At 32.4% G+C, this 12,064-nt stretch overlaps 1 protein-coding gene across 7 annotated transcripts in view; it reads right to left on the reverse strand.

The window, feature by feature from the left end:
- Positions 1 to 12,064, reverse strand: part of LOC128984367 (kinesin light chain-like) — a 153,717-nt gene that overhangs the window by 58,877 nt on the left and 82,776 nt on the right. For all 7 annotated transcript variants that reach the window (XM_054403683.1, XM_054403677.1, XM_054403679.1 and 4 more), the window contains one exon: positions 1,641 to 1,914. In XM_054403683.1, the coding sequence (XP_054259658.1) occupies positions 1,641 to 1,914 (274 nt within the window). The remainder of the gene's footprint in view (positions 1 to 1,640; positions 1,915 to 12,064) is intronic.

The following is a 12,064-nucleotide window of genomic DNA, read 5'->3' on the forward strand; positions in this document are numbered from 1 at the left end:
CATGTCATGTCAGTAAATTTATCAAAACCAGCAAAAATTGACCTCAATAAATTGACATCAGCTTGACGAAAGCTAACCTAAATTATTGATACAGTACCTAGGATTTTATGGTCCTGAAATTGAATAGGTTTACGAGAGACTTAGTAAAGGACTTGGCTAATTTAAGCAAAAGTTGGCAATGGTCAGAGTGGTGCAACGGAGATAAAGTAGTACGGAAAATAAATGAAAATATGTCTAATAACACTTAATACTTATATTTACACAATTTTTTAACAAGACGGTAATTACATAAGATGATAGTGGTGATCGATTTTGAATGTACATTCCAATCATCATCAGACCCAATAGGCCATTCTGACCAAAAGCGGAGGGGCTAGGAGCTAAGATTTTTAAGAAGACACTGTTAAAATTTGGTATAACAATGGTATACAGTTTTCCACCCTTAAAGTCAATAAGTACAAAAGATTGGTTTGGGAATAAATTTATCACAACTTAACTGAACGCCATCAACAACATGATCATATAATACAAAACTTCTGTAAGAGAATAAGTTATTACTCAATGAATAAAACTTTTACACAGCAGACTTACACAGGTAGAAACAATAAATTTAGCTGGGTCTAATATGCAGATGTTGTAAGGACTGATACTTCCGTGTTGGTCACTCCACTTCACAAAGATTTAGACTTTAAAAGCTTTTAAAAACCAATATATATTTAGCAAAAATATTAGTGTACGATCAAAATTGATAGGAATACATAATACAGTACAATAGAGAAAGAATATAAAAATTGAAAATTGTGATAGCTATTAGCTGCCTGAATCGCCTTAAAGAACACAAAAAACCTTTATTTACCAGAAAAATATTTAAATCTCCTAATACCCACAACACCCAGTTACTGAAAAGATATTTTTTAATCGTAATGTTGAAGCCTGTGGAAAGTCGGTTGGAAAAATAAATAAAAGTAAGAGACAATATGGCAGACGTCATCAATGATGAAGCAGTTGAAACTGATATGGACGCGACAGTCGATGAAGCTTTCAATTTATCTTCCCATCTTGCTGTTAATGGAAATCGTTTACTGCTTCATATTCATGCCATCCCTTACTACACAGCTAAAATGCAATATTGACTACAGCATTTTTGGTGAAATTTTTTAAAGATGGCGAATGTGAAAATCTGTTAAGATGGAGGAATTATATTGATGTAATTATTGGCAAAAATGAGCATCTGCACTTGCACAAACATATTTAAAATAGTTAAGAGTACTGTACATGAAAAGAACCAAAATAATATTTTGTTTGTGCAGGAGGTGATGCTATCAGGTGTTCAAACTATGGATTGTGTCTTATTATGTTGTTCTACAATTAGGTACTGGATTACCGAGAGTTGTCACACCATCAAGTGAATGACCTGATTGTGTCTTACAAGTGTCAGACTTTTTAAGTGTTGGATTAAACTGTGTGTTGTATTGTCAAGTGACGGAATTTTAAGAGTAGAACTATTAAGTGCTGGATTAGTGTAACATTACCAAGTTTGTTGTACCATGAAAAGTGTTAAGATTTTTCATGTGCCAACTGTAGATACCTACTTCAGTATCCAAAGTCTACTCTACCAACAACATACAAAGTTAATTTACCTGAGCCTCTCCTAGTCCAAGCTCTATCATGTCCAGAGACTTCTGCACGATGCCCTGCTTCTCCTGGATGACAGTAGCCTCTGCGCTCTGCACGGCGGCCTGGGCGCGCTCGACTGCGCTCACCGTCAGTTCCACACTCGCCGCCGTCAGCCCCCCCAGTATGGAGTTGTGCTCATTCTTGAGCGCCTCCAGCCCTTGCACCACCGTCTTGGTGTTGCTGACAATCTCTTCCTGCGTCATCTGCGTCATCCTGCCGATCGACTCGATCTTCTTCCTGCAACAGACAGAGAGAGTTGATTAGACAAAAGAGGTAAGATGGTATGGGTTGCATGAAAGATTTGTATTCTAGTAGAGTAGATTAGATTTATACAAGGCCGATACATCAGGGTGTGTATCTAATGACGAAGATGAGTGTTAAATGGGTTATGTGATTGTTCTGTTAACACGTTCGCTGCTGAGCGCTAGATGCCGGGACGGCGCCAGTTGCTGAACTAACGCTCGGCCGCTGCGTGACATTGCCACCGATACACTGAATTACAGTAAAAGCAACAGTAGTTATACTGGATGGCAATGTTCTGCAATAAAACTGGCTTTGGATATAGTACTAAGTGATTCTGATAGATAGCAGCACTACCCAGGTTACAGTTGGTAAAGTAGTGTCGCTATCTAGCAGGAAAGAGGTAAAACAAAGCCCTGTTCCAAACGACCCTGGTGGTGATTTGGGAAACTATATTTTTTATTGTCAGAAAAGTACGTCCCCACGAGCTGCAAAGAAATGTAGGACGCTTGTGACGTGCTGGCTTATCCATAGCAACGTTAAACAACAATGAACGGTGACGTTCTGGAACGTTCTTAGCTCCTGGCGCCGTGGCCCGGCTGACGTTCCGGAACGTCCGTAGCAGCGAACGTGTTAAAAACTAACATCAGTTAGTTCTTTGACCGGGACAATTTTTAAATCCCCAATGATCAAGAATAGCTGGGTACAGTTTCTAAAACCTTCGAAAAATCTAAACTTAACAAAGACTTGCAGAAGTTACATAGTAACTTTTGATAATGAAATATGAACGATATATTGAAGCTGAAATTGAAAGGAGAGCAGGAAGATGATACCTGAAAATAGAGAACTTTTGTGGCAATGGTAGAGTAGAAAAATTAGGCCACTTTATCATTTAAAATGACAATGTAAATATAAGAACAGCATGAAGAGATCAACCAGAAGATAAAACCAGAGATTTTGGATCTTGGTGGTATCAAGATAAAAATACTTTAACAAAATATTTGCACACTTTTTAAAAGAAGTTATTTATAAGTTGAAATTAAATTAATATATTTTACAATACATTGGCTCTCATCAGTAATACACTTTACTGAAACACAATTAAAATTGCACATAAGGACAACTGAGTAGAGAATTAATTCAGCCTGTGTTTAAACTGAAACTCTGAAACATTGTAGAGTTAGTTAATGAAGTAACTAACATAAAGCGCACAAGCCCCTTATCCACAACAGTTTTAGCCCAGACATCTTGTAAACTTAATTACCCAGAGCCACTTGTCATGAGTAATGAAACAGCATTCAATTAAACTTGTTTTTTCTTTCAAGGAAATATTCATCAGTATTCCGTTCCAGCTTTTTGTAAACAGGTTTAAAAAAAATCTATTTAGTAATGAAGATGAATACTAAAAGATAATAGATACAATTACACTAATAATGAGGCGACTGACTTTTTTTCATCACTCAAAAATCAACTGGACTGACTGAGTTTGAAAAAATAGCTACTGTACGAAAAGGTTGTAGATATTTACAATTTTTATATCTTGGCTTAGGGCTTTACCCAAGATCTTTAACAATATGAATTGGAGGAGGATTAGGAAGTCCTATACTGATTGGTCTCCATCACAACAGAAAATAAACTATTGTATGGTGTTTACTTTTAGCTTTTTGACTGACTCGGATTTTATGCCTAACTGACTCATAGTTATGCAATTAGATAATTTTATAAAACTAAGAATGTTATATTTAGACCTATTCTTTGGAAATTTCATTAATTACAGAAACAATTTTACATGTGTAATAATATAATCTTCTTAAATAAATTTAAAATAAGTAATTTATTTTGTATTTATGGACCCTATCATAAAGCAAACCTAAGCTACAAAAGGCAAAGGTGAGGTAAGCTACTAGTTGAGTTTATAAATTTTAAATGGAGTATTTATAAATAATTTGTAATAGTAATGCATAATATTATGGTTTAAAATAATGGACTTAATTTCCAAAACATGTCGTCAAAATATAAATAACTAGTGTACAGTACATGTTGCTCGAATTCGAGCAATTTCAAAATATTACAGGAGTTATCTCAAAACGAATAACAGTATTTACAAAGAGTTTAAAAGAGTCAACTCAAAGATTACTGGTGTATAACTCAGACCATGTTTATCTTCGTTATTGATAAACCTAAAGCATTCCGCCCGTTTTCTCCATCTCAAAATGCCTCGCTGTACAGGCAACACAGGTCATTGATAAAGGGCCAATTGAGAACGAAAAGTCGTTTTGGGGTAGTGTTAGGATGCATTTGTAACCTAATAGTTGAGATTGTCCAGGTGCTGACTGTGATGAGTTAAGCCTATTACGTGCCAGTATTCTGTAGCTGCGGTCGTTATCACGATTACGTCTCCTGTCTATGTTTCGTTGTCGTCACGTCGGAGGCATTTAAAAAAAAAACAACAAATAAACAAATTATAGCTACACAAAACAACGTTAAATGCACAAATTTCAGTTACAATCATGCTAACACGACCCGTCATAGCGACACAAAACAACGATAAATACACAAATTTAAGATACAACCATACTAACACGATCCGTCTTGGGGGTTATGTTTACACAAACTCAAATAGTAAATAAATGTACTCAATGCGTTTCATTGAATTGAAAAATAAATAACAGCAATTAAATTATACAGCTGATCAAAATGTAAACAATTATGTTCTTCATAAGGATAACATGGGAACTTTCAAAGCCACTGGGGCAGAGCCCAAGGGAATTTTTCAAAAAATGTAAGGCCAGTTTGCAAATCTACGCGACGCGCTCTTTCCAATGAGACGTCAATGGATAAAATCGGTTAAGAAATGGCGGAGGAGTTCAACCGACAAAGTTTCATGTAGCGTATTAATTATATAGATTATTAAAAAAGGGTAATTTGTTGACTATGTTTTTCATTTTTATTATATTATTAGTAGCCCTAAACGTGCAAGAAAATATAAATAATTTTTACAACTAAATAAACAATTGAAAGCCACTGTTGAAACATAAATTAGTTTACATTTGTTTTCACAACATTGCAATGAAGAAGGATATTATTCCCTCGTCAGAAATTATAATCATTTAAACTGATTTTACCAATGTGAGTTTAAGCATACTCAGTAGACTTTTGAAATGTGAACATTTGCTCTATTAATTTACTTATACTATAAATACATACATTACAAACTATTTCACAAAAAATAATTACTACCATCAACATCAATTTACAAAAATATGGTTAAGGCTCAAATTTAATTATTGTCTTTTGAAAATTTGCAAAAAGAGCGAATGCCTTGCATGTGAACCTCGTCTATTCTGCTGGTTTTATCATAAAATATTCAAATGTCAGCTGAAACCTTCCCCAGCCGCATGCAAACTATCCATCAAGCTTTCTTGGCCCAAAATTGGTTTTTGTGGAATATCAATATACTAGAACTAGAGTAGTTAAAAATTGGCTTCTAAAATACAAAACAGTAGATTATTCAGGTTTACTTTAAAATTAAAATAACCCTTAAACATTATTTTTCAAAGACGGATGAATTTACAACACGACAATGAAATGTGTGTTTTTCTGATTGAACACTCAAAACTACTGAACCGACTGACTCAGCTGAGATTTAACAAAGGATTATCACAAACCTAAACACACAAACCTATTCATGTCCTAAAAACCCCTCAGGCTAAGCATGGTGCTTTTGAGTTAAAGCTTTTTGAAGTCAAATATTGCTGGTTCTCCATAGCTACAAAAGCAAAAACCACTATGCTTGCATTTAAATACACTTACATTTTACACAAATAGCTTTTATTTTGTCCGATAAAATATTAATTTTTTTTTATTAATTTGATTTTACTAAACAATTGATTAACTTTAACAGAGATAATTGAACAAAGAGTAAAATCAAGCTTTATTTCTATGACCAATAGTGCAAGTGTAAAAAAAATATTAGGTTCAAATTTGATTTTATTCTGAATGTACAGAATAAACAAAGATAACTTTATGCGGCTAATTGGTACACCTTATGTAATCAATTAGTTGTGTTGTAAGATGTTTCTACTGTACATTTTAGGAGAATAAAATATGTACAGTATTGTTTCTCTCCTACTTATTCCAACCTCCAGAGCAAGGATAAAACAAGTAGGCCTACTTGACTTTACAGTAACACAAATTTTATTACTTAAAATAAAGTCCTGGAATACAAATAGAGTTAAGATGAAAACTTTTATGATAATTATTCCCAAGAGACACTTATATTATTTTAGCATCAATTAATTAAAACTTTACAAACATTGAAATGTTCTAGAGATCTACGGCATTTGCCTGAGTAAACTTTCCACTAGTCATCCTTTTATTCACAATGCTTTTATCATTAATTAGTTTCTAAAGAGTCTATTGTTAGTAGGGCAATGACATAAATTAATTTGGTTATTAATTTTACATTCAATGAGTGGCTTACACAGGCTACATTATAATTGTTCAAGCACAATAGTAGGGTTTAATTGAATATAATCTCCCAGAAATATTTTACTGAACAATTAAATTCCCAATCTAATAAACTCTACACAATGAAGCTCTATTATTGAGTTACACAAAGTGGAGTTAGTAGGTTAAATTATACAATCATAACTGAACTTCAGTTTTGGAAACTAGTGATTAATAAAAATAGAATAAAAGTTATTTTATTTACATGGCTTGGAAATGTTTACACAAGAGGCTAAAAGAAGTCTATTTGTGTCCGTCTATTTTTGTGTGTGTTTAAAATTAGAGCATTGCTTTCAATAAGATTTGTTCAGTGTTCTCTAAAACTTGCCTTCACTCCTTGTAATTAAAATTAAGGACCTGAAAAAAATCCCTAAGGTGCCAATTTTTTTTTTCCTAGGACGCTAGGCACGAGCATTACTTCAGGCTAGACCTAGGGGTGTCAGCATTATCACTTAGATAAAATCCATTGGTGACTTGGCGGGAATCGAACCCGGGACCTCAGGGACTGAAGACCCGCGCTCTAACCACTACGCCAGCTCGCTCCCCTAAGGTGCCAAATAGGTAGTAGAACTATTAAAGTGCATTAATAAAACTTAACAAATTGGCTTGAGTAGTTTGTTTTTTGTTTGAACAACTCAATTATTGTCAAATTCACAGGATACATTTTTTCACCTGTCTTCTTTCGCAATGAAACATTTTAAAAGGGAAATCACAAATTTCAAACACAATACTAGTGGTAAAGGTTGTACCGTTAGTTTATGAACATTCATCAAAATATAATATAAAATTTACATGCAATTTTAAAGTTTTGTTTCACACCCGTGTAAATCTTTAGATCCCACTCATGGTGGAATTTGTATAAGTTTCAAAGACAAATGTAGCCCTGACTGCGGAGAAGGCAACAATCTGTTCCCTACAACTCTTCTTATTTACCCAATATTTCAACTCTCTCTTTGACTGTTTTTTTTAAATACTTTCCAAAAGTTTGTGCTTAAAATCAATTCAACTTATAGTATTCATTAATAAAAACACTTACAAATATATTTATTTTCAAACTGCTACTTCTTGGATTAGAAATGTATTTTTTATTTCATTCAATTTTGCTTCAGTATTTTTTATCCAATTATAAAATGAATCACCCAAAATAATTATTCCACCATTTTCCATATTGAAAAAAAAATAGTTATTGCATACCATATGAATTTAAAAAAAATTTTTTTAAAAAAACTAGCTGGTTAAGAAAAATAATACAAATACAATTCCTTGAATAAATAAATTATGTGAAAAGAAATATAATTTGAGAAAATTACAAATATTTTCTTCTACATTCCACCAAAAATAGTTTTAGGAAAAACATCTTTATTACAACAGAAGAAAATTATTTAACAGACTACAAACTAATATTCAAAACCTAAAATTAAAAGTTTACAAAAAAAAAAAACTAAAACAAACTCTAACAGAAAATCCAATATACTCTATAGAAAGACTTTGATGAAAAATGCATCAAAATTTAAAGAGTTTTATTTAATACTAAACTTAATTGCACTGTTGATACAATTTATATTGTCAAGACAATAAAGTATTTGTTATTTAAGAGATTATGGCAAACATTTCCCAGCCTAAAAAACAAAGCGTCTGCAATAATCTTTCATTCTTAAATCACATAAACTCAAACCGTTACAAAAAATAAATTTTAACGCAGAATCCTTATTCATTATTTTGTAAAATGAATAATGAAAATCTGATGTACTAAAAAAATTGGTTTTTCTTTTCCGGGTTCGTTTGGCTCTTCTACCCGACCGATTTTATGATTAAGGTCTCAAATTGAAGGCATGCATGCACATATTTCACATCAAGCATCGGCATATATTTATCTACTGAATTACTTGACCAAAAAACATAAATTTGATTTTTTTTTTTTAATCTACTGTACTTCAATTTAAGATGTATTTCACCAGTTATAATTATATAACCGTATATATTTTAGTCTAAGAACTTTCAGTGAAATACTAGCTTTCTTAAGCTATTAGTTAGTTATTCAAATTGGACGAGTTTCAAGCAAACCCAAGGTGAGAACCACCAACATAAAAATTATTTTTCATAACGTTTTCTATGATGAAAAACCAATAGCTCTAGTATTGTTTATGTTTTCATATATATTTTGGACCCAAAATAATCAGTAAACTATAGTCTTTAATTTGAGCTATTGATAGTTTCAATAGTTAAGTTAAAGATACTGTTTTACTCAATCAAAAATCATAAATTTGATTATTTTTCGGATATGATCTTTACGATCTTTATTTCAACGCTGTGGATTAACATGGGTCCTCTAGTATGATTGATTATAAATCACAGGTGTTATACTGGTGCTGGGTAACAAAATTACTGCTTCGATTAAACAGATTAAACATGCTGAGTTGTTGATTCAGCCCAATGTAATAGGCTCAGTAGTTGTTCAAGCCAGATAATGGAATGAAGCAGAATTAGAGTTTTGAATAATAATACTGTGCATTATAAAATTACAGGGTTTCATTACAACCTTTATAATGTAACAATGAACCTATAATGTATCAAACCACAACTATATGATTTAGAAAATTTACATTTTATGAGAAAAAATAACAGTATTTTTCCTCAGCAAATGTAAATTTACTAAATAATTTTAATTATTGATTACACTTCTTAAATTGAAATAATTGCTTCACCAATATCTGAAATAAATTTACCACGATAAGCTTCAAATTTACTTATTTTTTGTCATATTGCAACTGAAAGTGGAAACACAATTTATAATTGTATGTTACGGTGATTTGATTATTTATTTGATTTTGAAGGATGATTTGGATTAAATTTCTAAGTGTAATATACCCTGGAAAACAGAAGAATATTAATACACCTGATCACTACACCTCACTAAAGTACTTCAGTACATAGTAGACTTATGCCTATGTGATCAATAATTAATTCCTCATGGTTCTAATGATAGTGATATTACACTGTTATGGTCAACATCACAACACAGCCTAGGCACCACAATATCAGATAGTGTCATCAATGTGCTATTTTAGTAGTTCCTAGAGACTCATAAGCAGTGTGTTGCTAAGCCCACATCCCCAATATGTGGCACATTATAATACATGCAAAATGTGTACATTACATGTGTCAGTGAATACAGTTTTTAGACAAAGAACATTCATAATATTTCAAGGTATTTGTAAAATAGGTGCAGTAAATTTTAGACCTAATCATCAAAAGGCATCCAGTTGGATTCTAAGTAGCATTTTGATGATTAGAAACTGGACCAAACTATTCTTTATCATTGGGACATTCACTTGAGATGGAAACTTAAGATTTCACCTCTAATATTGTTACTTAACCAATTAACCACCATTACATTTTGAGCTAAATGAGAATGCAGAGTGTGCAGAGTGCAGTGTGTGTTGTGGATAGGGAGGTAACATGAAGAACTTCGTTATTGGCTGGTCAGCTGATTTTTTTAAGTACAGTATAAAGTTTGATAATAAAGGAAATAAAAAAAAATGTTAACAAACTCATCGCCATAGTCTCCTCTTACACAAGGCCACAGCAAGACAAGTGGCAACGCTGCATCCTTGGTCTAAAGAAACAGCTGTTGAACTAATAGTTCAGTCTTCATTGGAAACAGATGTAAAATTATATTATAGGATTACCCACGATTACTAGAAAAATACCGGTATGGATCATAAACATCAACAAATGACGTTTTTGGCCCGAGAATAAACATTATTTAACATTGGTTAAATGGAACTGCTAAAACATATTTTCAATATTATTAGTATAGGATTCGGGCCAACAACGTCATTTTGTTTATGTTTATGATCCATACCGGGTATTTTTCTAGTAATCGTGTGATTACCTTTTTCTTATACCTATACTACTTCCTTACTAAAAACTGAAAGTTAAATATAAAATTTACCTCTTTAATATAAATCTATAGAAACTAATTAATTAATGTGTATATAGTTGTACTAAAAAAGCAACTCATGAATATTACTCTTAGGAGAAAGTGCATTTAGTAAACTAGGATGAAGCAAAGGTGTATCGCAAATTGAAAGGTCGTCATTACCCAGAGGAGAGTAGGGTAAGATGCTACATAAAACCAGCGTTTGATCTCCTATGTGTGGGATATAAACTAGGATGGGCCATAAGGGACCCACTATTGAGCTTAAGTTTTTAAAAGTTTACACACACGCTTGTATTTGAATGCACTTCATACGACTGAATATTGCATGTGTTTTCGATGAGGGAGGTTTAATAAAGAACTGTCTGTTCTCTCTAGCTTTGAGTTTTTTATCGTTTATTGTTATGATCGAAACACTATGAACAAGTGTGCACTGATGATATACGAAGAATTGATTACTTTTAACACTAATCGAAGTAAGAAATAATCGGTTACATCATAATCACCCATATGTAACATCTTTTGTCATTGATTGCATGTGTTTACTATGACGAATGAATACAAATAGTATATAAATTGCATTTAGACAAAAACAAAAGTAATACCTGAAACAACTACTATAGTAATAGGACTTACATTAAGTATCAACCAGTGATACCTAAAGTGTTAACTAATGCTGTAATACCCAGAGTTCCAACTAGAAATGCCTGAAGTGTCAACGGGTAATACCTAAAACATCAACTAGTATACTTGAATTGTCAATTAGTAATACGGTACCTAAAAAGGTGAAATCTTATAATCAAAGTGTTAATCAGTTACACTAGCAACTTGATCTTAGGTGGCTTTTGCGCATATTGAAGTATTGTGACACTAATCTACATTAAATTATGAAAGGAAATAAATTTTAAGAATGTTGTCTATTAGGTTTATAAATTATTTCATAACAATTTTGACAACAAAGACTACCGGTACTGGCTTCAATCACGTGGAAACTGATGTAATTGTCTCCTTTGGGTGTCAATGATATCAATACTATGTGATGCAGTAATTATATATAACTGATGTAGCAAATAGCATCACTATCGATATAGGAAAATTTGCATCATTGGTGTAGCAAATAACATGAGGACATATTGAGGTTACCCAACATCACTGCCATGCACTGCTTCACTGTTGGTTCACTCTTGTGCATTATTCATGCTAAACAAACACCCTTCAGCATGTCAAACTCTAGCAAGAGTAAGCTCCTACAAATGCAAACAGATTACACTTGTACATTAGTCCCGTTTTTTATTGTATACTTAAATACCCCCGCCGCAGCAAACCTGCCGACTAAGCGAATTTCCATTTGTCGGAATTGATTTTCAATTAAATCTATTTAAATAACATTAGGTTTAACGAGTACCTCGGTTTGCTGCTACAAGGAAACTGTAAAAGTGGGGTTTTTTAGTAAAATATTAATAGCTTAGTATACAATAAATAAATTTGCCAAGTTTTATCAAAATATATCCATAAACAAGCAAACGACAACATTTTAAAATTTTCTCCATAAAAATAACATGGGAATTTTAAATTTACAATTTTTTAAATTTTCTCTGTTACCAATAACCGTACAAAAACACTTTGATATACTAAGTTATTTCTTTTTTTAAGCTCTTTAAAAAGGTCTGGAGAGAAATTGGGAAATTTTGTGTTTAG

This window comes from Macrosteles quadrilineatus, unplaced genomic scaffold, assembly GCF_028750875.1.
Source record: "Macrosteles quadrilineatus isolate MER2022 unplaced genomic scaffold, UCM_ALF_1.0 Scaffold_2__2_contigs__length_208266976, whole genome shotgun sequence".
NCBI lineage: Eukaryota > Metazoa > Arthropoda > Insecta > Hemiptera > Cicadellidae > Macrosteles > Macrosteles quadrilineatus.